This window comes from Saccopteryx bilineata, chromosome 5 (assembly GCF_036850765.1).
Source record: "Saccopteryx bilineata isolate mSacBil1 chromosome 5, mSacBil1_pri_phased_curated, whole genome shotgun sequence".
NCBI classification, from domain to species: domain Eukaryota; kingdom Metazoa; phylum Chordata; class Mammalia; order Chiroptera; family Emballonuridae; genus Saccopteryx; species Saccopteryx bilineata.
Genome location: NC_089494.1, coordinates 3,998,194 through 4,025,593, shown reverse-complemented (window position 1 = coordinate 4,025,593; position 27,400 = coordinate 3,998,194). Strand labels below are relative to the sequence as shown.

Here is a 27,400-nt window from a genome sequence, read left to right as displayed (position 1 = left end):
GGGTCATTCTAACAGGTGTCCAGTAGTGAATATATTTTTTTTGTGGCTTTACTTTGCATCTCTGTCATGGCTGAAGACGGCGAGCACCCTTTCCACTGGCTTATTGGCCGTTTGTCGTTCTTTCCTGATGTGCCTGACAGGGCTTTTGCCCAGCGGGTGAAGGCTGGAGGTGGCCTGGGTCCCTTCCTTTCATTCCCGGCATGGGGGGGGGGGTAAGGGTTCAGATGGCACTTGGGAAGCCACCGGGAAGCTGAGCGGTCTGCCTGAGCTGCCGTGACGGGGCGGGGGAGGGGAGCATGTGTGATGGGCGGCGATGGGCAGAGCTACTTCCTGCTGATACAGGGCTTTGGGGGGAAAAAAAAAAAAAAGGTTAACAAAGGAGAGGCCAGCTTCCCTCAATGATCTCTCTAAGGACATCTGGCTTCTGAGCCCGGCTCTGACCGCCTCCACTCTCGGCCACTTCACTGGCACGGGATGGGCCGTCCCTAAGCCTCAGTTTTCTAATCTGTACACGGGGCGTAACCGGCGGGGAGGAGCGTAGCACGGAGGATCCTCGCAGGCGCTCAGGAATGCGTGGAAGCCGTCCAAAGGGCAAAGCACCCAAGGAGCGCCCTCTCTGACACCTCGTTCCTCAGTATTCCTCACGATGCCTCAGCTCCCATCGAACCAGGCCCGGCTTCGCCCCCTCGACTTGGACAATAATAGATCCATCACTCACCTGGGATGTGGAAGAGCGGGCTGTTTTCTTTTTTTTGGGGGGGGGTTATGTATCCATGCCCGTGAGCCTGGCACCTCAGACAGGTAAACGTCCTGTTATCAGGGGGAGGGGCTCCTGGCGTGGGGGCGCCGACTCTGAGCAGTTATGCCCCCTTGGGCTGTCCTTCCCCCCTTCCCCCGTCTTTCTTGCTAAGGCAGAGCCACACGTCCTTCCTCACTGCGCGACTTCAGCCCGCCAGGTCGGCGCGCGGGAAGAACTGCCCCCATGATTGTCCTCAATGACTTCCCCCTATCCCCCCCCCCCCCGCCCCCCAGGATACTTGGCTGCTTTCGCAGGTCCAGCAGTGGCCGGTGAGTTATTTTTCATTCTGTGGAGCTGGCCCCGCTGGGGCAAAGAAGAAGTAAGGCGGCCTCCTTCGTACTAATCGGTCCGAGAAGGAGGCCAGCCCTCCCCAGCTCGGCTTAAATCGGGCGGGACAGCGCCCGCTCGCTCTACGGAAAACGGAAAACGATTGGGACGCGACTAATTCTTTTCTCATTTTAATCACCTCGGAATTTGAAGAAATAAAAGGGGGGGTCAAGAAGGAGAACCGGGAATTACACCGGGCGAGGCAGGCACGCAGGCGACTAACGCGGAGAGAGGAACTTGACCGGAACTTTTCTTTTTGGGGGTGAAAAAAAAATCTCTTCAAAAGGCTCCTAGATTAAAGCTGCGATATCCCTTTTTGTGTGTTGAATTCTGAATTCTGAAGCTTGCTGGCTGGAAAGAAGCACAGACAATTTTTTTTTTTTTTTTTTGAATCCTGGGAACTCAAGAGACTCAAAGGTTTTCAAGTCCCACGCCCACGGCGAATTGCCGACTGCACGGGCCGGAGCAGAACTGGGCCCCAAGGTGTGAACGCCATTGTCATCAAGGGTAAGAACACGGACTGTTATTCTATGTAGGTCAATGACCCCTCTCTACTGAAAGGCAAAAAAAAAAAAAAAAAAAAAAAAAAATTAAGGATGGCCTACAATCTCCTATGTATAAAAAGATTCCAGAGAAAGTAGCTCTTTCTTGTCAAAGTGATAATGTTTATACTACCCGAAGCCAGACCTCCCTGGAGTACGGACTTTAGGGGGGACTCTTGAAGCTCAAAAGTGCTGGTCAAACCCTTCATGCCCTTCCTGACATCTATTAACTTTTTATTCTTCAAGGTACTTGGCTATGTCATTGTAGGCGTGGTCCGTGGGACCTGGTGACATTTCCCGTTCTCCTCATTAAGAAGGAAGGGATTCCGAGTTAGCTCGCAGCACAGCTTCTGCCCGAACTTCTGGTGTATTCGTCGCTCGCCGGAAACTTTTCCCCCAGTAGCCAGCATTTAAATGAGTCAAGACGGTCAAATTAAATTGCTAGGGAGAAAGATTCCCCAGAGGGAGACCACAGACACAGAAGAGAAAATGAGAAGGGAAACGAGGAGAAAGGAGGAGGAAGAGAAAGACAAAAGAGGTTTCACAGAGCCTTGCTTTAACACAAAGACATTTCAGAAGTCCTTATTAAACCGTGTTCCTGGACCTTATGCTTTCCGAAAGACCAACTGAAGGGAATTAGTCTCTACTGCGTGTCATAAGGCGAGGAGCCCTGGTCTCGAATGACCCCTGTATGCGGCGCCCAGACGTGAGCTTGCTGGCCTGCACTGGGGATGTTGTCAGGATTCGTAACACCGATGCTCTGAGTGGGTCCCGCACTCTCCAGTTCTCGGTATAAAGCCATTATTTTCCGACTGCGATGTAAGTGGGAGGTTGCAGCTCAAGGCGTAAGGCAAACTTGATTTATAACGCTCTTCTTTATTTTTAAGTCATTTTAGATTTACGGGAGAGTTGCCCAGATGACATGACGGCTCCCAAATTCCCTTCACCCAGCTTCCCCTAAAGTTCACCCCTGATCACGTTGTGGTACGTTTGTCAAAGTTAAGCACTTCACCTTGGCACGGTTCCACGGACCGAGCTGACATCAAGATTTCTTACAGAGCCACTGCAGCCCGTGCAATGTGGCCCCCGGTGTCGAAGTAGACAAGTGCGTCATCAAACAGAATAGGACCAGGGAGAGGAGGCTCTTTCACGGAGCTCTGATGACCTTGCACGTCCCCACACAGGCCACGCAAACACAAGCCTGAGCCACTGCTGAGCTGAGTCTCTGCAGAACACCCCGTGGTCCTCCTGCAGGGGCTAAGGAGCGGCTCCGAGGCCAGAGTCCGCTCGCCTCCCGCTGCCTCCTGGGAGGCTTTCCTGAGACGGTTTCTCATCGCCTCCCGGGTTCCTCTGAGGTTTGAGAGTTCCTTCCTTGTTCTCTCCCCCCCCCCCCACCCCAAAGCTACAGCTGCGGACGGTGAAACTGCTCAGTTGAGATCTAGCTGTGGCTGCTTAGCAACGGGGTCACGACAACTCATATTGTCACCATCTGGTTCCTTTTGTTTGGGAGTTGTCCTTTGTCATGTGTGGGACGAGGACCATGAGGAACTGGCACCTTGGCCTGGTCGCTGTTTCCCTGTTGACGTCCATGATAAATGCCCGAATCTAACCTGGGGGCTTCACCCGTGGGGCCAGTCAGACCTTGCCCTGTCTCTGTGCTCCTGACAAGAGTTCAGAAACAAACCCACAGGTATGTGGGTCAGCTGGTTTGCAGCAACGTCGGTTTAGTGGAGAAAGGAAAGGTTTTTTGACAAATGGTGCTAAAACAATGGATATCCACATAGCCCCCCCCCCAGAAAAAAAGAAAAAAAAGAAAGAGAAAAAAAAAAGTTTCAATCCATACCTCACGCCATACTCAGAAATTAATTCAAAATGTAAACTATAAAATTATTAAACGTATAGAGGAAAACATGGGAGAAAATCTTTGTGGGCCCGTGTGACGCAAAGGATTTTCTAGCTCCGACAGTCCACCACAATCCCTAGCAGAAAATAATTGATAAGCTGGGTCCCACCAACACGAAGAACTTCTGTTCTTCAAGTGACACTTCGGAGAGAAGAAAATAGATTCCGGAGACTGGGAGGTCACATTTGTAAATCACATGTCTGACAAGGGACTTGTATCCAGGATTGAAAAAAAATATCGGAATTTAAGAACGGAACAGTCAACCCAGTTTTTACAATAAAAACGGGCACAGGATTGGAACAGGCACGTCACCAAGGAAGAGGCACAGGTACTTGCAAGGGTGCTCAGCATCACATGTCACTGCGAAATCAGGCCAACGGGACACACCTGTGGAATGTGTGCGGGTCAGGGGCGCCTGTACCGGGCATCCGCGAGATGTGGAGCAGCTGGGCCTCGGACGTGGCTGGTGGCCCTGAACAGCGGCATGACCACTTAGGAAACCAGTGTGGCAGTTTCTTCAAAGGTGATCTTTCGATCACATCATGTGACCCAGCCATTCCAAGCCGAGGCGCTTCCCCAGGGGAAACGAAAGCGTGTGTGTGTGTGTGTGTGTGTGTGTGTGTGTGTGTGTGTATCCGTCAAAGTCTGGTGCACAGACGTTCATAGCAGTTTATCTGGACTAGCCCGGAGCTGGAGCGCAGCGCCTTTCAGCGTCCGCACGGAGAAACACAGGGTGGAGTACCGCGCGGAGGAATACTGTTAGGTTTGGTCCAAAGTCCCTTTAAACTCAAACTCCTCCCACCCAGCCTCCCACTAGGGCAACGTCTTCATTAAGCATCTCCCTCTCTCAAACTCCCCCTCCCTTTAAGCAATCCCCCCCCCCCCATCCTGGAAAGGTTCTGGGAAGTGTCCTTGAGACCAGGCTTTGGGGGGGAGGGGCTGAGGTTGGGAAAGGGAGACAGTCTGTGACCAGGTACACCCAACCCCATGCCAGCAGATGCCTGCAGCAGCCCCTCTATCAGACCCCCCCTTCCTGCGGCTCTGGGCTGATGCCACCAGGGTCTCAGCCGCTCTGTTTTACAGATGTATAAATACACTTCTTGTGAAACTCATCAGGCCGGTGTGTCCCTCCTTCAGCTGACCTAACACATACCACTCAGCAACAATAGGAGGGAGCGAAGGACACACACAGCACTGTGGCGAACCTCAAAGTAACTATGGAAACCAAGTGAAGCCAGACCCCCCCCCCCCACCAAAAGCATACATTTCTTGTATATGGAACTCTAGGAAATTCAGACGGAACTCTAGGGACAGAAAGCAGGCAGTGGGACCGTGGAGGAGGGGGCAGGGGAGGTACCAGGGGGCAAGGGCCCCTTTTGGTGGCGATGGGTACAGTCACTATCTTGGTAACAGGGATGGTTTCTCCAGCACATGGACACCTGTCCACACTGATCAAACTGTACACGTTAAACCCGTGCAGCTCCTGGTAGTAGTTACACCTGCATAACGCTGTTTCTAAAAATAATATCTTGGTAGGAACAGTTTCCTTCGGTCATTCTCAAGACTCCTGGCGGTCGGCCTGCTTTTCTGAGTCCCCACCCTGAACTGGGGCGGCATTAGTAGGTGGGGCCCCACCTCGGTCACTCAGAGCCCGGGGACCCTGCCTGCCAGCACATCGCATGGTGATTTTATTTAATCCTCACTACAGAGATAGAAGACGGAGAAATGGCAACCCTGAGGGCAGGGACTGGGACATTTTGACTAAAAGAAATGTCAAGATGACACACGACAAGCCGAGAAACCGCACATAAATCCTGTGCAATGACAAACTGCAGCCTCTGGGGCCGGCCGGACCCCGCGGGGACAGAGCCCGGTGCAAGGACACACACGGGCTGGACCCCAGCTCCGGCTTCCTGGTGGGACTCCGAAGCCCCGCCGGAGGAGCTAGCCGTTTATGTCACACTGTGACAATTATTCTGCATAAAATTATCATTAAAAACTCTAATTTCTCAGCCTCCAACCCCGCCAGTGGCCTTTTAGCATTCTCCAAGGCGGCGTCTGCGGCCCCTGATCACCCCGCTCATTACCTCGGCGTGGCGCCTCCCCCCTCGCGCTCGCAATCAAGACTAATTACACCCGCGGGGGAGGACCAAGCGGGGTCCGGGAGCCGGGGTCCGGAGTCCGGGTGGGGCCCGAGACGGCTGCTGTGGGGTTCTGATACACAGTGAGGGCCGCAGCGGTGGCCGGGCGGGGCCGGGGCCGGGGTGAGGTCAGGGCGGAGGCGGTGCCAGGAGTCCGGCTCCCGGCACGGCCCGCTCCAGGGCCCGGGGTCCGGGGTCCGGGGTGGGGCCCGGGGTGGCCGCCGCGTCGGTCTGATACACAGCAAGGGCCGGGGCAGTGGCCGAGAGGGGCCGGGGTCCAGGGGGGTTAGGGCGCAGGAGCTGTTGGGCGAGTCCCGAGCGCGGGGCGTGGAGGGGTTGGGGGCGTGGCCGGCTACGCGGGCGGCCGCCGGGGCGGGTCCGGCAGGTGGCGGGTCCGGCGGGTGGCGGGTCCGGCGGGTGGCGGGTCCGGCAGGTGGCGGGTCCGGCGGGTGGCCCGGCCTGGCTGCGGCAGGCACTTACCCGAGCGAGGCAGCCGTGCGGCAGAGGTGCAGGGGCGCCAGGCCCTCGGCGCTAAGCAGGTCGGGGTGGGCGCGGTGGCGCAGCAGCAGCTGGGCGCAGGCCGTGTGGGCCCCCAGGCAGGCCTCGTGCAGGGGCCCGCGGCCGCCCGGGCTGGCATCCGGGTCGGCGCCTCGGACGAGCAGGTGGCGCACGCAGGCCGTGTGGCCTCGGGCCGCCGCGATGCATAGGGGCGTGGTGAGCTCCCGCTTGTACTCCAGGGTCCAGAGGCCTGCGGGGTGGGGTTGACAGAGAGGTAAGGTGAGTCAGGGCACCAGCAGGGCCGCGTCTATTAACACGGAACTAGGGTGAAACCATCTCCTAAATATTGGTGCCAAATAGGCCTGAGGGGAGATCCACGAAGACGCGCAGGGCTGGGGCAGAGAAACCCGGAGGTCCAGGCAGACACGGGTGTGGGCGAGGGATCGCGGGCGGCTGGGAGGATGGAGGGGTGTAGACAGACGCAGAGAGATGTGGAGAGAAACCAAGGGGAAACAGACGGGGAGAAGAGGGGAGAAGGAGGGTTCACACACGTGCGCACGCGGACGCGCACACTCAGACAACAACACAGGCACTCGGAGAACTAGGACAGGCGCTCATTGAGGAGGAGGCAGGGACCAGGACGCAGAGGGGAACAAAGAAGTAGCCAAGGAGAGCCGGAGAGAATGGGGGAGGGGCAGGGAGACGCAGGAGGGCTTTGCCGGACAGGGGTGTGTGTGTGTGCTGGTAACTGGGGACTGGGGTGCCCCGCGGGGGTTAAACCCTGCCAGAGCAGAGGGAGAATGGAAGTCAGGAATTCACGGCAGCCGAAGAGAGGACAGTCGGCTGTGGATTTTTCTGGAATCTAGCTCTCTCTCATCCGGCCCCCAACGAACCCTTGATCATTAGGAGGAGAAGGCAACAGACAAAACAAGCGGACCCACAGCACCGGCGTGGCTCAAGAAAAGGACTTAGAAAGTTCGGTCCTCTTGAAGTGGCCGAGTCTCAGAAGCGCGCTTTGATGCGGCGGGCCAGTCAGCCCCGTTCTGCGGTGTTTCTTTGCGCTTTCTACGTGTGTGTGTGTGTGTGTGTGTGTGTGTGTGTGTGTATGTGTGCGCGCGGGAGCACGCGTGCGTGTGTATAGATTGCTTTTTCTTGCAGGATGAATAGAGCGGGGGGCCCATCCGTGTCACTTCTCTGAAAACTTTGGGCTTTCAAAAGGCCCGTGGAAGGTTGTTAGCGGCCAGGAGCACTCGTGGAAATGGGGGAAGCGGTCCCTGGTGAATACACTTCAAGGGACAGGATTTCACATGGCAGGCCTGCCTTCTGATAACGATGGAAGAATCGATACTGCGTCCCTGTAATGAGCTGTGGAGGGGACCCTTTTCACAGGCCACCTCCTTCCCGGGACACATGCTGAGCAGTTTTGAAAGACCACTCCTAATTACCTGCCTGCAGAGTTCCGGCCTGCCCGCACCCCCGAGGCCCCGCCCGGAGCTTGTTGTACACTCCGTGGGGCGGGGTGGGGGCCTATGGTCCTGGCGGTGGACGATGGTGGCCGGAGGCCCGGGGGACATGGGCCTGCACGGGTTTGCGCTGCTTTCCCAGTGCAGACTGTGTCTGATTTGGAGCCAGGAGGACACACGTAAGTCCTTGATAACAGTGACCTACATTCTTGCGGGCCCCAGCTCCTGTTCTGGGTTCTACTCATTTTCCTGTGATCGGAAGCCTGCTTCCTGGGGTCAGCGGGGCAAGGAGAGGTGCCCTCTCCTCCCGGGCATGCTGAGTCCCAGCCCACTCAGCCACCCTAGTGGCTCCGTTCACCGGCCCTGATTCCCGCCGAGTCTTCCCACAGACGGACTGGAACGGGGCTTGGTGGGCATTTAGCTCAGCCCTAGGTTACGGCCAGCTCCCTCGTTCAGGTCCAAGGAGGTGGCACCGAGCGTCCGGCCTTTACGAGAACCCAGGTTCTGAGATGACTCGGGATCAGAAAGCCCTAGTCGGTGTCCCGATGTTCCCACCCCGGCCTGGGTCCTGCCACCAGGAGCCACAGGGATGCAGGCTGGCTTCTCCTCATGTGGCACGGGCTTCGAAACATCTGCTTCTCCAAGCCGGTGCTGCCCCTGCACCTGAGCTGGATGGGCCGGCCACTGCAACCCCGCTCGGTGTACCCCCACCTGCTGGAGCTGGCCACCCACTGGGAGGCCCTCAGGTGAGAGAGAGGGCGGAGATGTGGGGCCCCTGTCCTCAAACAGCTTTTGGTCATTTCTGCTGCTGGGCCAGCTGTGAGGGTGGACAGGTGGGCTGGGCTGAAAGGGCAGGAATCCAGGAGCCCTGAGCGCACCCACCCTGTCCTCCCAGCCCGCCCGGAGGCTGTGGGTCAGTACAAGCCTCCTTGGGCTGCACTTTCCCTGCTCCTGGCTCGTGTCCCCTCCCTGTTGGTGCTCCTTAGCTTCCTGTCTGTCACACGGGTGCACCAAAGAAAAACCACAGATCTCAGGGGTGGGAAGAATGAGGAGGGAAAAGGAAGGAGAGGTGGGTTCACGCCGTGAGGAATGTTAATATCTATATATTTGAAATCACAACATTTAAGCATGCAAGTGTTCTGGGCTGGGAGGCACCGTGACTTAAAAAACCCCCCCACTAATCGAGCATCAAACAGTTGGCGTTCTAGATTGAATCGCTACCCAGCCCTTGGGGGAATCCGCGTGCTGGGTCTGGAGCAGGTGAAGGAGAGGAGGAGCCATTGGGATGGTCCAAGATGGCTCCAGCCACGCCCTCCGCTGGGAAGTGGTGCGGCCACAGGAGTGCACCTGCCGTCCCACGCCCCCTGCAGCTCACCGCCGCTCTGAGCAGCCGGGACAAGACTGACTGCGGTTTCTCTTCCCTGTGACTTGTAAACCGAACTGTGCCAGTGCTTTGGACACTGGCCTTCTCGTTCTTTGCCAGAGCTCACAAGTCGGGGACACGGGACACTGGCCCTTGGCCCACTGGCCACAGAGTCTCAAAGCCTTTTGGTCTGGCAGAGCTGCTGTGGATTCCAGCACGTGACCCTCTTGGTAAACGTGTTGCATCTGGGCACCGGCGGAGAGGTGGGGGGGGGAGGGGTGAAGGGTGCCCGGGGCAACGAGTGCTAGCCATGAAAGCCCACTGCAGCCCGGGGGGGGGGAGCGGTCAGCAAGTCTCTTCATCGCAGGCGGGGTGAGGGGGCGTCTCCCCACTGTGGGGTCTCTCACCTGGAGCATGACTCTCGGCTCTCTGGTTTCCTTGCCGCCCCTGCCCCCCCCCCCCCCGCCTCTGGTCCCCCGTGCTGGGAGCTCTGTGGACCCTGGCTACGACCCAGCCGCCCCACCGTGGCCGTGGTGTTCACGGAGCCCCAGAAGGACCTCGCACAGGGCTGCAGGCCAGGTGCACTTGAAGGAGAGGCCTTCCTCCTCCATCTCCCGCCTCCGGCTGCCACCCGAGGGCACCAGCAGAGAAGCGCCCAAACCCATGCTCTTTTTTTTTTTTTTAAGACAAGAGGCAGCTCCAGCATCAGGTGATACTTCTCACCCACACCTTGGCCTTTCCAGTTCCGTCTCTCGCATCCCATCACCTCACTCCTGCATCTTAAAAAACTCACACCAACCAGGTTATATTTACAGACATCCTTCGTTTGCGGATGTTAAAGGCAGCCCCTACGAGAGCGGTCTAGCTACCCACGGGGGCCCATGCGCATTGGGAGGCGCGTTAGTAGCTCCCGGCGACTGGATCACTCCGCGATAAAGGAGCCCGGGCTACCTGACAGGCCAAACGTGGCCGGCGACTTCACCTGCCATTCCATCTCCTCCTTCTTGATCTCAAACACCACGTTGGCGTCCTGGAAGAACTGGTCCATGAGAGGCTCCAGGCGGCGCAGGTCACCTGTCACCAAGGCCGCGTGGAACTCGAGCTCCAGGGACCTGGCTCTCTCCTGAGGCTCCTTCTCCATCCTCTCCGAGATGTGCAGTTTCCCTCTCACGGGCTCCGGCCACCGCTCCATGGCAGTGCCCTGGGCTTCAGGAAAGTTCTTCAGGATGGGGGGGAAGACAGTCTCACAGACGGTGAGCTATTTCTATTGTCATTACTCAATTGTCATCCAGCTGGGGCGTGGTGGTGGTGCTGGTGTATTTATAACTCCTGTGGACTCCGATGTGACAATGGTTACTTGATAGGACCCGTGGCATGTGACCACCCAAGATGCCAAACTGCTCAGCCACCCCTTTGTGATTAGGCAAGGGATGGGCCCACGTCTGTTTACAGTTATAAGAAGATAATACAAATAAGCAATATGATAATTAATAATCGTACAGGAATAAACCTTTGTTTTCTCACCATGGTACACCTGCTTTGGCCCAGCCCTGTGTAGATGTGAACACCAAACCAGCTCTCTGCCTAAGGGCAGGCGCCTTCTCTCTCTTGCTTTGTGGGATGGCTTCTTGCTTTTGTCCCTTCATTCTCTGGGCTGCTGTGACCATGGTGAGTGGATGTGTGTCCCGAGGACTGCATGCTGCAAGTGACCCGGCCCTGCCCAGCTGTCCCCTGTGCAGGGTTCGGGGGGGACAGACCAGGGATTCACAGAGGAGTCACCCGGTGCCCCGGGTGGTCTGTGAGTGTCTTCCAGTTGTTGAAAGCTGAGCCCAAATGCACATCCCTTGCTGAAGATGAGAAATGCCACAATAAAAAAAAAATGGTAAGAGGCCCTGGCCGGTTGGCTCAGTGGTAGAGCGTCGGCCCGGCGTGCGGATGTCCCAGGTTCGATTCCCAGCCAGGGCACACAGGAGAAGCACCCATCTGCTTCTCTACCCTTCCCCCTCTCCTTTCTCTCTGTCTCTCTCTTCCCCTCCTGCAGCCAAGGCTCCATTGGAGCAAAGTTGGCCCGGGTACTGAGGATGACTCCATGGCCTCTGCCTCAGGGGCTTGAATGGCTCCAGCCACAATGGAGCAATGGCCCAGATGGGCAGAGCATCGCCCCCTGGTGGGCATGTCGGGTGGATCCTGGTCAGGCGCATGCGGGAGTCTGTCTCTCTGCCTCCCCGCTTCTCACTTCAGAAACAAAAAAAATGGTAAGAGCCTTTTTATTTGCAATTTACTGGCTACAGTTTATTGCAAGCCTTTATTTTATAGTCTAAAAATTAGTAAGTTCATTTTTTCCTAATAGTACGCGATTCTCATATTCTTTTTCTAATCTCGTTTTTCTTCTACAGGGAAGTTGGAATGGGTCGATGGAGTTGGGTGCACGAACACACGGACACGATCCGTGTGAGTGACAATTGAAAAGCATGTGACTTGTGGTCAGCGGGGGGTGGGAGGTGGGGGGGGAGGGAAGCAGTGGGGCAGGGGGCACTGTGCCCAGAAGAGTGACACAGAGACTTCGAGGTGCAGAGAACAGTAGCCACCAGCCATCAGTGCCAGCTTCAGACCTGGCAACCCTTGGGATCCCGTGGTTACATACTGTTAAATTCAAACAAACAGTATTGAGACGCAGGAGAAAGTCCTGAAGTCAAGGAATAGGGTTCGTGGGCAGCTCCTCCTCTGTCACAGGTGACCTTCAGTACCCTCTTGCCCCATGTCCCCCTCTGTCAGCCTCCTCCGCACCTCAGTGCTGCAGGGGACTTGCCCCTCCTGAGCTGGCTCCCTGGAGGGGAGTCAAATGCACGTATCATTTAACAGGAATGTTGTTTTACTCTTGTGATCGACCTGGTTTGCAGGCATAACTGTGTGTGCACAGTCTGACCCACAGCCTCGGGGGTCCCTAGTGATAAAGCCCACGTCTGGTCTGCAGAAGGGGGCCGCAGGGGTGCAGGGATGGGAGGGGTGTGGCTGTCTGTCTGCCCACCTCTGATGCCAGCGGGCGGGCAGAGGAGCAGCACTGTCTGTGCCTCCGAAGCTGAAGGGCTCACGTTGGTGACGGAGTGGCTTGGTCACTACCTGGGCCAGCTGCCACGGGGCCGTGGGTCTGTCCTCACCACGGCTGTCTGACGCCTGAGCTCAGGCTCAATGCAGAGGGTGTGGCCGGGCCCATGGGCTTCAGCTCTCAGGCATCAGCCCGAGCAGCAGCAGGAGGCTGTCGCTGCCCAAGCGTCCCCTGCAGTGGCTGTCTGTCCAGGGGCCCCCGCGGGTGGGTACCCCTTGGTACCACATGTGGAAGGCTAAACCAGGACTCGAAGATTCGGGTAACTTGCTCAAGGTTCCTCCATCCTGAGATAGCCAATGTCCAAATGTGTTCTCCTGAGTACAGGGAATTCCTACCTCTCCTCCCACCACTGTCTCTGAGCCTGTCACACGTCAGCGCAGGAATCTGCAGTCCCGGTCCCCCGATGGCACCCTCGTCCACATCTGTGTCCGCTCCACCTGGCATGCTCACTTCCCCTCGTGCCCTGGCTGGGCCCACCGCTCCTCTTCAGCACTCAGCTCGGCCTCCCTGCACCCCTGTGGCCGGTCCTGGTGTCTGTCCTGGCGCTCTGGCCGGGGTAGCTGGCCCGCTGCTGGCTCCTGTTGGGTACTCGTCCAGGCCTCCGCCTGACCGTGGGCTTCGGCCTCCTCATCTCCGTGGGGTCCTTAGTGTCCAGCGTGGTGTTTCATACACAACAGGCCCTCAGGCAAATGGTTGAAAGAATGGGTAGATCTCTTTGGAATGTGCTCAGTGACATTTAACAATTCCTTAGGGGTTTGTCCTGTTATTCTCGGCTAACTGCTACGTTCTTCCTTGAAGGCAGAACTCTTGGCTGGCCTAAGGCAGACACTCCGATGTCAAGGGTGGGGTTCTTACCTGAGCTGGGTGGGGGTGGGGGGGCTTCCCTGCACAGCTCACTTCCTCACGCGTGAAGGTGCCTCACCGAGTTTCATCAGAGGGCCTTGTCTCTCGGATGCCCTGTGAGGGCTCCCTGCCACCTCATTTCACACGTTTTAAAGTTCATCTCCCCTCCTTGTCCCCACCAGCAGCAGCAAAGACAGGATCAGTGTCATCAAAGGGGACATCAGGGAAAATTTCAAGGGTCCGCTAGGTGCCGCAAACACTGCTGGGGGCTGAGGACAAGGCGGTGGCACAGAGGACACGGACCGTGTTTGCCAGGGACCGACAGCCCTCAGGCACAGCGGAGGCAGGTGCCCAGAGAAAAGGGCGAGCGGGAACGCGGGGCGGGCCACGTCCCCAGTCCGTGTCCGCTGCGGCGACGTCCTCCACTGGTCCCTGCGTGAGCACCTTCCGCACTGGTTCGCGTCAGGGACAGTGCAGGTTCTCCGGATGTGTCAGGTATCTGAGCATCACTGACCTGCCGAGGCGTTTTCTCAGACCGCTGTTCGCTGCGTTCCCGAAGGACGTGGCCGTGCACAGCCAGTGTAGGTGCTCCGACTTGAGCCCGCTCCTCACTTCAGACCGGAGCGGCCCCTCGTACCTGATGCATTTTGCCGCGGGTTATTTTTAAAGGGGGTTGTGTGCTGGGGGTGAGTCCAGGGACAAGAGCCATTCCACCTGTGTCCTGTGCTAAACTTAGCTCTCCAAGCATTCTGTCTGTCAACAGCGCCCTACAGATCCCAAGTCCGGCTTCAGTGGGGAGGGAGGAGAAAGTCTAGAGCGAGGCGGTGTTTCTGCGGAAGCTTCTAGAATAGCTCACGGTCGACGGCCTGGGTCTCACAGGTGGGGCGTGTGGGTTACTTCAGGAGTGTGGTGGGGGTGTCCTTCTTTTTTCTTTATTTACGAACAAGCACAGCTCTGGGCATGACTGTTGCGTTAAAAAACAAAACAAAAACTGAAAACCAGATGACACCAACCCTCCCCCCCAATACCTGAAATGCTACCCATTCATTATTCATTTACAGTATTTCTTCAGAAAGCATTTATGGACTATTACGTTCTAAGGTGTGTTGTTAGGATTAGGGGACAGAAAAATGTAATCATCTTGCCCTCGGGGATCGCACAGGAAAAAACAGAGACCAGAGGACCCCCAAGCCCAGGAGTCCTTTAGTCTCTCTCCTTCTCCCCGGTCCTTTAGTGAGGGGTGAGTACCATGTTCCCCTACCCGAGCCGCTTGGGTGGACTGCTTGCACACTGCCCACCGATCCTGCCCGTCCATCCCTTGCTTGGGCCAAGCCATTTTTATCTCTCTCTTTTTTTTCTTTTATCATCCTCATCTTTCTAGGTTTAGTCAAAGCCAATGCATAGCCTTCAAGATGTGACTCAAGCCTGACCTGTGGTGGCGCAGTGGACAGAGCATTGACCTGGGACACTGAGGTCGCCGGTTCAAAACCCAGAGCTCGCCCGGTCAAGGCTCAAACATATGACAAGCAACCAATGAACAACTAAAGTGAAGCAATGATATGAGTTGATACTTCTCACTCCCCCCCCCCCATAAAATCAATCAATAAAAACCTAAAAAAAAAAACCTATGCAACTCAAATCTTATCTTCTCTGCCTACTCCTGTCCCCGTACGAACTCAAATCTTCCAAAAGTGAATTTCTGTGTGAAGTCCCTGAGCGATTGTTCACATCTCCAAAAGACCGTGGATCAAACGGAAGGGCCAGAATACTTGAGTCTGAATTTTCAGATGGGAGAAGAACTTGGTGTCTCCACGTGTAAGTAAGACTGCATCAGTCAGCGTGGCTCCGGCCCCTCGGGCCCCACCCGTTCCAGCTTCTCCTCCCGGGAGCCAGTCAAGGAGATTCCCGGGAACAAATACAGCGCCCCTCTCAAAAGAAACGGGTTCTGGTGAATATCGTTTCCTCTAAGTCGGTAGGTTTAAAACTTTTAGTTCTTTGGACGAAGTCTCAGATGGTCATCACGGGGTGAAAGGCCCTCGTCTGGGGAGGCAGGCCGTGGCAGAGGCCAGATAGAGCCCTGGACTTGCAGTGACCTTTGGCTGCGGAGTGCGGAGCGAGCTTAGGAGACAAAAAATCCGAACAGGAGAGGACAGCCAACCTTTATCCAGCTGATCAGGTGAGCAAAGTAAACCTCTCTCACAACTAGCCAGGTCGTCCAGGGGATTTGAATACACTTTCTGTAAAGAACATTTTTGCGACTTAAATTTATATAAGCATACTGTACTGTTGGTAAGGGACATGAAAGCTGGTTACCCATACCCAGTCTTGTGGAGGCAGCTAAGGACAGGGACCTTTTGCTTCTGGGTCCAGTGGAGTGAAGAAGGGAAAATCCACCCTGGAATCACGTGAGACAGACAAACGGTCATGTTCCAATGACAGTGATTATTTTCACGCAATATCAAGATCTTTGCATCCTGCTGCCGGGTGGTCCCATGAGTGTCTTTTCCTAGGAAGTGTTTGGGGATGAGCTCTGCTGGTCTCCGAGGGGCGAGTCAGGCTGTCCCCCCTCACCCCCCACCCCCGGCGGTTACAACCCCACGTGCTTGTGCTGCAGGCTGCAGGTCGCTGCCACTTCCCTTGTGTTCGTGGGGAGGGGCGGACATGCAGATTCTTTCCTCAGCCCTTGGGCAAACGTGTGCGGCTTCCTTCTGGGGCCAGGTGTCCAGGCAGATGAACAAGCCATGGCAGGAAGCCATCTCCCCTGTGGACATCGTGGGATTCTGTGCATTTTCTCCAATATGCCGATGTACACTGTCAGGCAGGTCGGTTGTGTGCTTCCTATATGAACTGCTTCTGTAAATAGCCGTGTCCTAACTCCCACTGGATCCTGGAGTTCTCACATGGCTAGCACCTGGTACAACAGACCCCGGTCTGACAGGGCATTTACCTCCATACCTTGTTTGATTTTTACTCTACCCATTTAATTTCCTTTTTCTCTTTCTTTCTTTCTTTTTTCTTTTTTTTTTCTTTTCAGGTGAGAGGAAGGTAGATAGTGAGGCAGACTTTCACATGCACCCTGACCAGAATACACCTAGCAACCCCATCTGGGGCCGATGCTTGAGTATTGAACTATTTTTTAGCACCTGAGGTGAACGTGCTGTAGCTGAGCTATCCTCAGTGCCTGGGGCCTCGTTTGAACCAACTGAGCCAGTGGTTGCAGGAGCGGAAGAGAGAAAGAAAGGGGAGAGGAAGGTGGGGAGAAGCAGATGGTCACTTCTCTTGCGTACCCTGACCAGGAATCAAACCCGGGAGGTCCATAAGTTAGGCTGACACTCGATCCACTGAGCCATCGGCCAGGGACTCCCATTTAATTTCTAATGGCCATTCTTCCTTCGTCCCTGCTCCCTCCGGCTTGCTTAATTAAAAAGACTAAAGAAAAAGTGTAAACAGGGCTCTGCTTTTAAGAGCGTCCGGACACCCGCACCCCATGCACCTGAGTGTGTCACATACACAGAATTTAATATCAAAAAAAGTTAAAGTATCTCCGCCTTCTTCCTGAATAACCATGGTAACACCCACGCCTGGTTCGCCCAGCATGGAAACACTGGACTTGCTCCGACCAAGCGCCCCGATTAATAATGGCTTCAGTTACCTGCCCTGACTTCCCACTAGTAAGAAACCTCCTTCCCATCATGCCTGGGGAAGAAGAAGACAAGGCAGGCAACAAAACAAAACAAAACAAAGAACACCCCAGGAACTGATTTTCCTGCAGAACAGCCAAGTCCCGTCTCATTATAAATGCCATCTGAGCCAAAGGTCAAGTGCCACTTTCTCACGGATGGCCCAGGAGGACCTTTTTTTTTTTAAATTTTTTTTATTTGGAAGCTCAGGAACAAAAGTGCCACTGAGCCTGCAGAGCTGGTGGCCCAGTAGGAAGCAGAGCAGCAGACCCTCCGTCCGGCCCGCGGTGGCCACCGGCACGTCGCCCTCGGTCGGAGGGTGGCGACTGGCTCTGAGGACTGACTGCGCCGGAGAGCAAGTCACTGACGCGCTTTCCCCGAGCAAAGTGACGGGAGTTTCTTTACAATTGTCGTGGGGATTTAATTACATGATGAAATTGCAGCTCCTGCCTCTTGAGACAAATTGCACGTTCAGACTGATTGTTTTTTTATGAATCTCACACAGGGAGCAACACGCGCTCTTGAGGTTGGATTGGTCTGATCGCTGTGTTTTATCAGCCTTTATGTCCCATCCGGAAATGAGACGTTTACTGGTCCTGCAGTTCAGGGGGGGGGGGTGGGCTCCCCAGGGCGGGGAAGGGGAGGGGGAGGAGGGGCGGAGGGGTGGAGGGGGAGGGGCCTCCTGGTTGCTTTTCATCTCTGCAGGGCGCCAACGGAGGCCAGGGGCATCTGATGGGTTCTGACATCATTCTACTTATTTTTCTGTTGGCAAAATATGAACCCTTTGAACTTCCAACAGAAAGATAGGAGATACCCATTGTAAGAAGCATAAACAATCATTAGACATATGCACCATGTCCAATTTTACTAATGCAAAGCGCACGTTGAAATACTAAGAGATCTTTGCCTAAGTAATTGTGAAATATTTTTTTCTTTCTTTCTTTCTTTCTTTCTTTCTTCTTTCTTTCTTTCTTTCTTTTTTTTTTTTTTTTTTTTTTATAAATCAAGTTTTGGGAGAGTTTGGTGAGACTGAGGTTCTCGCAGTTTGCAGGTGGAAGGGTAAATTTCTGCACGAGGTAGAGACATTCTTTACTGAGCTTACAGGTACTGGGCGTTTCTCATGCCTGGGAACGTAAGGAGAGAGAGTAGAAATCCTGGCCTTTCAGAAGTGTCACCGGTGGAGGGTAGATGGACGGGGAGGGCGATCGTTAACCAGCGGGAGGAGTGAGATCACTGCTCCGTACAGGTACCGGGGTGGCGACGGGAAGGCAGGTGAGGTTTGAGAGTGACAGGAAGTAGGACAAGCTTCTCCAGAGTTGGCGTCCGAGCAAAGCGCAGAGGGAGCAGAAGGACAGGATGGCTTGTGTTCTCCCGGACTGTGTCCTCCCCTTGACCAGCGGTGGGGGGACCTGTCTGCTATGACTCTGGGCTGAGCAGGAGGCCTGGCGGGGTTGCACGGGCCCAGTTTGGAAGGCGGGTGTTCAGGACAGCGGGCAACCAGCAGACGAGGTGGGCGGAGGGACAGGCAGGCGGTGGATCTGGGCAGGAACCGAGTGCAGACTGCAGGCCCGAGGTGAGTGGCAGCACCTGGACCTTCCGGTGGACGCGGAGATGTGTTGTTCAGACCCCACTGTAGGGGAGGACTTGTTGGAGAGGACTTGTCTGTCCTGCTGCCTGCCAGCGACTTCAGGGCTGCTCAGAGCCGCGGAGAGCGGCCTCCCCCTAGAACACCCTGCCTAAGGTGGCCAGATTTACAGCCAGTCAGGTGTGGATACAGAGGTCCTGCCCTTCCGCCCCAACGAGGGAAATCTGTGACCCATGTATCAGCTCCAAAGCCCCCCAGGGGCTGGCCAAGGCCTGGGGGGGAGGCTGTGTCACCCATCAGCTTCCCGTTGGCCAGTCACAGGTGTCCTTCACAGGTGATCCTCCCTGGCAAGTATCCTGCAAGGCAAACTCCACCCACAAACCACGAGCCCTAGTGGCCCAGGGGCGACCTGGAAGGATGGGTGGGTTGTCACAGCGGTGAGACAGGAGAGCAGGAGACAGCCTGCCCAAAAGCCAAGAACGGGAAGAGCTTGGTGGTGTCACCGCGGTGGGGCTCTGGACCAGAGTTTCTCGAGAGCCTGAGGGGAAAGAACCAGGAATTTGGATTTTTTCTCTTTGGTTCCAAATTGTCCCAGACCCGAATATTTTTCAAAACAGAATTAAAATGAATGACAAGAAGAAATAAAAAAAAAAAAGACGTTGGATTACAAGTCCAGTAATCACACCCATGGATGTTTGTTAATTGTGATATTGCTGTCAACATTTCTAAATCCTTACTGTCAATTTCAGCAGCAAACACTTCTCAGAGCAAGGTCTCCCTCCCTCCGGCCAGGTGCTGTCATCCGCCAGAGTCACTGGCGGGCAGGGCGGGGGAGGGGGCATGACGGGACCCCGGGAGAGAGAGGTGGAGGGGTACGTGAGCAAGGAAAACCTGAAGGATACGATGCTGTTGGACAGGGGTCACCAAACGTTTTCTGTGAAGTGCCCGATAGTAAATATTTCAGGTTTTGTTGGTCCTGCAGTCTTGGCAGTAACGACTCCTCTTTGGTGTGGTAGCAGGAATGATATGCAAATGAACAGGCGTGACCATGCTCCAATAGAACTTTATAGAAACACAGCCCTGGCCGGTTAGCTCAGCGGTAGAGCATCGGCCTGGCGTGCGGGGGTCCCGGGGTTCGATTCCCGGCCAGGGCACACAGGAGAGGCGCCCATCTGCTTCTCCACCCCTCCCCCTCTCCTTCCTCTCTGTCTCTCTCTTCCCCTCCCGCAGCCAAGGCTCCATTGGAGCAAAGATGGCCCGGGCGCTGGGGATGGCTCCTTGGCCTCTGCCCCAGGCGCTAGAGTGGCTCTGGTCGCGACAGAGCGATGCCCCCTGGTGGGCAGAGCATCGCCCCCTGGTGGGCGTGTCGGGTGGATCCCGGTTGGGCGCATGCGGGAGTTTGTCTGACTGTCAAAAAAAAAAAAAAAAGAAAAAAAAGAAAAAAAACCTTTATAGAAACAGGCCGTGGGCCCTCAGACAACAGTTCGCATGTAGGTCTTCTCTGCAGGCACCGGGAAGCTTTGCAGGGTTGTGGGGAGGAGAGCTCCGTGTGTGTGTGTGTGTGTGTGTGTTCGGATATGGAGCTGCCGCTGCGTCCTGCTCTCTGCACCCCTCCCCTCGCCCCTCGCTGCCCCACCCCCCAGGAAGCCTGCTCTTCCTTCTCAGAGCAGACTCGTCCCAACAGCCGTCAGCAGAGCAGCCAGGTGCCCGGGGCGCAGCCAGGGTGGACGCCTTTCTCTCCTGTCTCGTCTGCTTCCAGGGTGCTCAGCCTCCGGAATCTGTAAATTTATATCTTTCATCCAGTCGGGGGTGGGGGTGGGGGGGATGTTTGGTAATTATATCTCCAGATATTTCTTCTGCTCCATTTTCTTCCTCGAACATCAGTCGAGTAGGCCAGACCATCTCTACGCCCCACCCCCAGTCCATTTTGTTTTATTTCCAATCATTTTATTTTATTTTTTCAGATTCGCTAACTCTTCCTTCCGTTGTCTCCGATCTGCTGTTGAAGCCCACTGTCGACCAGAACAAAGCCCGCCCTGGCTTCTAAAGGACGTGGACACCACACACGCTGTTGCCATAGTGACTGTTAGTAAGGACAGCTAGCGTGCCTCCCCACCTCTGTCCTTCCTACAGATGTGTGAGTTTTTCCAAATCAGACGACCTCCTGTCACTGCTGAACGGCTCCTCGCTGTCTCTCCAATACGGGCGAACACCTACGGTCTAAGATCTGTGGCCTCACACGACACAGCCCCTGCTTCCTGGCCTGGCTCTGCCCCTCTCTCCCCCAACCTGCACACCCCCTTGCCAGGCACACCCACTTCCTTGGGCAGGGTGGCGTGCCCCTGGGAGCCCCTGCGTGCCCCTGGGAGCCCCTGCGTGCCCCCACCGCACCCCCCGTCTGTTCACCCGGCTGTCTTTTCTTGGAGCCCCTCCCTTCCTTTCCAGTGCAGCCTTTGAAGAACGTGTTCATCTTCGAAGGGCCAGCCCAGGAGATTCTTAGTGTCCCCCGGATGCTATCTGGTCTGTCAACATGTATTCTGTACCTGTCCTGTGCTGGGATATGTGACCGGCACACACCAGTCCCTGTCCAATATCCGGGTGCTGACTCTGTATTAGAAGACAGTGGGGGGTGGGGTCGGGGGTGGGGTGGAACGAGGCTCCGGGCAGCCAGTTTGCCAAGTCCGAGTCGTTCCCTCACGGCGTCGGTCCTTAGCAGGGCACGGTGTGTGGGAGCCATCCCCAACCCGGGCGGGGGGCGGCCAGCCTTCCCCACAACCCCCTCACTTCTTAATTGGTTCCCTCCAAACTCTCCGGCGAGCTTGGCGGTGATGCTAATAGAAGTGTGTCATCAGCATACATTATTCCTTTATTAGCTTGTTTCGCAATTTCGATTCCGAAAATATCCTGATTCGGTCTAATTGCAATCGCGCCGTCTTCCCCAGGCGGCGAGGCTTCCGACTTGGGGAGCCGAGACTCCACCCAGCAGGGTTTGTTTTTTTTTCCTTCTTCTTCCTGCTCATGTGCTTTGAAGCTGTAACCTATTAGCTCTGAGGCAGGCGTGTCATCTCATCACAGTGATTCAACCTGCTTCTAGGGGGAGGGGAAAAAAAAAAGAGCCCAGGGTGTTTGGTAGAAAGAAAAGCAGTCTCTTCGTTCCAGGTGGCGGGAGATATTTCTCTCTATCTCTAAGGCAGAGGCTGCCCCTGGTATCCCTTTCTATCCCTAAATAATTTAACCATATTCGAAGATAATCTGATGTTATTGTAGGGAAGTGTATTTCTAATAAATTCCACTTGATCTGGGTGAATCAATCCAGGAGGTGCATAATTGAGTCTGTTAGCAAGGACTTTAGCAAGAATTTTGCAATCAGCGTTAATTAAGAAGATGGGACAATAATTTGTGCATAATTCCAGATCCTTTCCCGGCTTGTGAATCAAAGTAATAAGAGCCATGCTCTGGCTGGTGGCGGGGTACTGTCATTAGGGGCTGATTTATAAGTACTTAGAAAGGTTTAATTTCATTTTGCTCCGAGCGGGCTCCCCCTGTCCCCACCGCCTTGGCTCAGGGTGTGCAGTCAAGATGGCAGAGAGCGTCCCTTTCCGTCCTTCCCTGGCCTCGGGGACCTCCTGCTTCTCGTTCCTGTTTCAATTCTGCAGCTGAGCACCCCGCTCGTCCGTCCGTGTTTTTCTGGATACTCCTGTGGGGATTGTTTGAAATCAGGGACTCACATTAATGATGTTGCGTGTGGGTGCGTGTGGGTGCGTGTGCATGCGTGTGCGTGCATGTGCCATGGAAATCTAAAGGGTTGCACACAGCCTCAATGGGCACATTTCCCCCATGGATCCTCCTGTAACACGTTTGCGGGCAGGTTGGCATCCAGCGCCCTGGACTGCACGTCAGGGGCGTCCCTGATGCAGACGCTAACTCCTAACTGGCCACTGACCAGGAAGGCCACACACGTGAGCCTCAGTGTCCCGTCCGTAAAGTGAAGCCATAAGGCGGAGCACAGGAGGCATCATGGGACACCAGGACTGGATTTTGTCCCTCCTGCCGGCTGTGGGACCTCAGGCACGAAACTTGGCCTCTGGGAGCCTGATGTAACCCCTCGGGAAACACACACGGACCACGGGTCCTCCTGTGCTTCCTCTGTCTGCGCCTCCACTGAGGGCTGGTTCCAGTTCTCACATGCTCTGGTCCGGGGACGTCTTCTCCCTACCAATCAGGACAGGGCGGGTCCCGGCCACCCTGCTGCTGGCTTGGCACCTTGGGGTTCATAAACCAGTCTGCAGCCAGCCCTCTGGGCAGTGCCCGCCCTGCCCGCATGGCTTCCCCTGGAGGCGGGGCCCGGTCTGCCCTGGCCTCTGCGAGGACGCACCACGCCCGCCACGCCGCGGGGGTCAGTTCACTTCCTCCACAGACACAAGTCGTCGGCCCTAGAACCCTCGTACGTCCAATCTGTACAGACCCTGAGAGTCGCCCATATTTCTTTTTTTTTCCAACGAGGAAATTAAGGCTCAGAGAGACGCACCGACAGGTTCAAGCCCACACGGGTTACGGCAGCACCGAGACAGGAGCCAGGTCACCTCCCTGCTGTTCTGTGGCTGTTCCCCTGGTGCCACCCACTCCAGGGCCGCCGGCCATGCGCACACTCTTGTCCTCTGAGGCGGGCGCTGTGCCCGTGCGCCTGGCCTCTGACTGTCCGCTTTGCCCCGGGAGCAGGTCCTCCCTCTCTGGGAACTGGCAAGGAGCCGTGGCCGTGACCCTGACGTCAGGGCGCGCTCAGGGTCAAGCCTCAGGAACGCCGGCTGAGTGAGAAGTCGAGTCCAAACGGACCCTGTCCTGGCGTGCGTACATGTTCCCGTCACGTGTTTGCCCATGCTCGTGCCCCGCCTGCCCACCCTGCTGGCTGAGACCTCTTCATACAAACCCGATTAGTACTTCTTTCACTTGCCTCCAGATGCTTACATACCATCACCCCAAACACACGCAACACAAGGCCCCTAGTTCTTCGTTTCAATCAAGAATTCAAGCAGCATCTTGACTTGTACAGAACATATCGGCAGCAAAACCGTGGAATGCCGACATCCTTAATAATGGCAATCACCAATCAGTTGTTCCTTCAGGAGTTTGATGACCCCCATTACCAAATTGTACAGTCGGTGCATTTGGGGGCAACAAGGGTCTCACTGCCCCTCCCCAGCCGTCCCCTCTGCCTCCCCGTGTTCTTGGTGGTCGCTGGGCCCACAGGCATGGAGCAGAGGCAGGGGCAGGTCATGCAGCTGTCACTAATATTAAAGGGTGGAGACTCAGCGTTAGCAGAAAGGAGAGGTTGCCATTTCCTTGCAGAAAGGGCAGCCCCAGGAGTGTCTGTGGCGAGGCCATCTGCACCGTCCGCCCACTGCTGAGTGACAGCAAAGGAGCCCGGCCCACCCGTGCCAGGCAGGGCACCCACGGTGTCAGCTCCTGCCCAGGATGAGGACCCCCCACCCCGTCCAGGAGCTGCATGCCAGCAAGGGCTAGGCAAGGATCTTGCCCGTGAGGCGGCTGCATCCGAGTCTGAAATAGTCCGTGGGTATAAGAACTCGCCCAGCAAGGCCACGTGTGTCCGTAAGGGATGGGGCCGGAGAGCACGGCCGTCTCGGGCAGGGGGGAGGCAAGTCTGCAGGGGTGGCCTTCCAGTGGGGGTGGCCCTGTGTGCGCTGTCTGGAAGGACAGGGCGGCCTTGGTGAGCGGAGGAGGTGCTCACGTGCTCGGGGACTTGGGCGCAGCCCTGGTCGGGAGGTTTCAGGTGGAATGGGGTGGGCAGCCCAGGTGGGGGAGCTAGGGGTCAGTTCTGCCCAAGAGAGAGAGAGAGAGAGAGAGAGAGAGAGGGAAAAGGGACAGACAGCCCCACCCCAGAACAGTCTCCTGGAACCTCAGAGAGTAGGTTTGTCACACAGTTCAGAGCTGGGGATAGATCGTGGCATCTAATGGGCAGGGTCGAGTGCCCGGTAGAGGCTTCTGGGCCCTTCCCCGCACCCCGTGGGGCACCCCAAACCCGCCCTGCAGGAGAGCAGGTGGCTTCGCAAGGGCTCAGGGGAGTCGCGTCTTTAGGGGGACCCTGACTGAGGAGGCCTGTCTGCCTGCTGCCTGCCGCCGGCCACGCAGGCCGGGAACACCCTGCACTCTGTCTGATTATTGGCTGGGCCACCTCTTTAAGTTCCACAGGGACACCCGAGGGCGTCCTCTAAGCTGTTCCCACCAGGCTCTCCCCTGGTGCCTCTTCCTCCCCGGCTTCTGTTGTGATGCTGACACGGGTGTGTTGCAATAAATTATCCTTATCTTTCTGTCCTCTGGTGGGAGCGAGCTGACAGACAGTCCCTGTGTGCACGTTGACGTGCAGAGGAAACGGTTACTTTTCTTTTTCTTATTTCTGCAAGTTTATTGTCATCTCCTGAACAAGACTCAGAATTCTGTCGAGCAGGTTGTCCCTGGGAAGGGAAACTTTTCCTTCCCCGTTTCCCAGAAAGCTTCTGCCAGCGTGACACCTAGCCCTGGCCCTCCCGGAAAGGGTGGCACCCCAGCTCCGGCCCCTCTCCTGGACACCCCATTCCTGCGTTCCACGTTCCACCTGCCGAGCGTTTAACTTCCCTGCAGTGTCCGTTTCCAGCACGGGCTGCCCTTCAAGGTGTGGCGCTAGGTTCTGGACACTCGTCAGAGCTTCTCAAGACCCATCTGGATCTGATGCCACGTGTCTCTTGTTCCGGAATCAGGAATACTCCTCAAGGCCTCAGAGGGGCCTCGGGTGTTTGGGCTCACGGCTCCTCGGCCTCACTCACATTAGGAGCTCCAAGGACAAGAATCGGCGAGAGTCAGCCTCTCCCTAAAGCCTGGCGCAGCTTGCCGAAACCCCCCACGGGAGGCAGCTCGGGGAGTGCACCCAACCACGGAGGGGGGACAGTCACCCCCGCCAGCTCTAATCTCTGCTCTCTCTCTTCACCGATTAACACGCCAGTCACTAGCTCCAATGTCCCGTACACACGCTCTTTGGCTGCACCTCCTGCCTGTGTGTGTGTTCATGCATGTGTGTGCACATATGCCTGTGAGTGTGTACATGCATGCACCTGTGAGTGTGTGCATGTGTGTCTTTTATGTGTGCATATGTGAGCGTTTATTTGTGTGTGCGCATATGTAGATGTTGGCATGGGTGAGTGTGTGCACGTGTGCTCATTTGTGTTCACACACACGTGTGCGTGTTGGGAGGGCATCCGTGTAGCGGGCGGAGAGGAGCCCAGAGCATCACTGAGGGGTGAGGACTAACATCGTGAGGCGCCTCCGACCAGCTGGAGAACGGCACGGTGCAACTAAAAGGAAATCTCTGGGCAGGGAAATGTTTTCCGTCAATACAACAACGCCATTTTCTATATATGTTACGTGAAGAAATCTCAAAAAAAGGACAGAACCCAACCTGTGGTGGCACCATGGGTCAAGCGTCGACCTGGAACGCTGAGGTCACCGGTTCAAAACCCTGGGCTTGCCCGGTCAAGGCGCATATGGGAGTTGATGCTTCCTTCCTGCTCCTACCCACCTTCTCTCTCTCTCTCTCTCTCTCTCTCTCTCTCTCCCTCTCTCTCTTCTCTAAAATGAATAAATAAATAAAAATAAAGTGCTTGGCTTAAAAAAAAACCAAACCATTCAGGTTTCAAATAAAAAAGAAAAAGGACAGAAAAGATACAAAGAAATGGGAAATATTGCCCAAGGACCTGAACAGATCAGCCATGTGTGAGGAGTCCTACAGAGAAAACCACAGAAGCCTGTGGACAAGACTCTGTCCTGAGCAGTAAGGAAGGGCCGGAGGACCGGCACGGGAGTGCTGACCAGGGCCCACTATTTAAACTGGAGACGGAAACCCCAGTGTTCACCCCCAGCAGCGTCCAGGGCGTGGTGGCACACACGCGCTCACGGCCAGAGGGAGTCGGACTCATTTCAGAAACCAATTTGGAAAATTTTCTATCCTCACCCCAGTAATGCAGACTCGGGAATTCATCCTCAGGATACAACCCAAATAAGAACAAAGTCCAACGAATGCTAACAAAGAGGCTAATTGCAGCATTATTGATCCTAGCCACAGTGTAAACCAAGATTCCCCTCCGGTTGGCATTTGATTTAAGTATTTGGCGACGAGTCCCCTTAACAGGTGATTGGAACTAAGATGCCCATGAAGCACCACGGAAAATACTTTGTACAGCAACTCGACGGAGCGGAACACACGACTTTAAGACGTGGTTCTGCGTAGGAGACATCGACATGCGGACGGACCGGCTTGGGAAAGAGTGGAGGCCTGGGAACAAGACGCGGTGTCAGGATGGCGGCACCATGCATTCGTTTTAAATTATTTGCATGGTGCTCCAAGTGTTGCCTAGGTAACACATGTGAACGCACACAGTGCACAGAGCACGTGTGTCTGTAGAGATACGAGACCCAGACAGCCGGGGACAGACGTACCATTTGCCTTTTCAACCGTCTGCCCCTCCCCCACCTCCAGGACCGGCCCACGCGTCACCGCCCACGTGACAGGGGCTCGGGTTCCAAACGCCCCGGGGGGATTCTCTCTGGTTACCTACGAGCACCGCGGGGGGCAGCTGAGCCGAGGGGTCTTTCATCCAGTCGTCGTTGGCCAGCTCTATGACGGCGTCCACGTGCCCCACCTGAGTGCAGATCAGGTCGACCACCGTCCCCTCGTCCCCGGCGTCCAGCGCGGACTTTAATCTCCTCACTAAGTCGGAGCTGAGCGGGTGGTCGGGCAGGCAATCAGAGCTGAACATTGTAATGTCCTTCTGTGATGACCGAACTTCTTTTCTTCTCAACTGAGTCCAAAGTTAGCAGCTGTGGCCCCGGAGTGGTGTGGGGGGTGGGGGTGGGGGGATGCTATAAATAGAAGAAGCAGGCTTGAGTTACAGCCGTGGGGAGGGCCACTCGCTCACAGCCCTCCCCTCCCCCTCCTGCACAGGGAGAGGGGACTAAACTCCCCGAAGGCCCCAGGTAAGGCGAGGATTACTCTAGAGAGGGGCAGTAGACATGTTCGCGAGGGGAGTGGGGAAGAGGGAGGGGACACTATTTGAAAGAAAGAAGTTCTCTTGGGCGCTGTTGAACACCGTCTTCTTTTATCAA

At 55.8% G+C, this 27,400-nt stretch overlaps 1 protein-coding gene across 2 annotated transcripts in view; it reads right to left on the bottom strand.

Moving 5' to 3' along the window:
• The window catches only part of ASB18 (ankyrin repeat and SOCS box containing 18), a 49,687-nt gene extending 22,586 nt beyond the window's left edge, over window positions 1-27,101 (bottom strand). The window contains exons 1-3 of one of the 2 annotated variants that reach the window (XM_066280249.1): window positions 26,850-27,101; window positions 9,988-10,110; window positions 6,193-6,460 (exon numbers count right to left, since the gene is read on the bottom strand). In XM_066280249.1, the coding sequence (XP_066136346.1) occupies window positions 6,193-6,460; window positions 9,988-10,110; window positions 26,850-27,054 (596 nt within the window). In that variant the 5' untranslated portion in view covers window positions 27,055-27,101. The remainder of the gene's footprint in view (window positions 1-6,192; window positions 6,461-9,987; window positions 10,111-26,849) is intronic. The other variant, XM_066280248.1, reaches the window with a different exon arrangement.
• Between the last annotated feature and the right edge of the window lie 299 nt (window positions 27,102-27,400).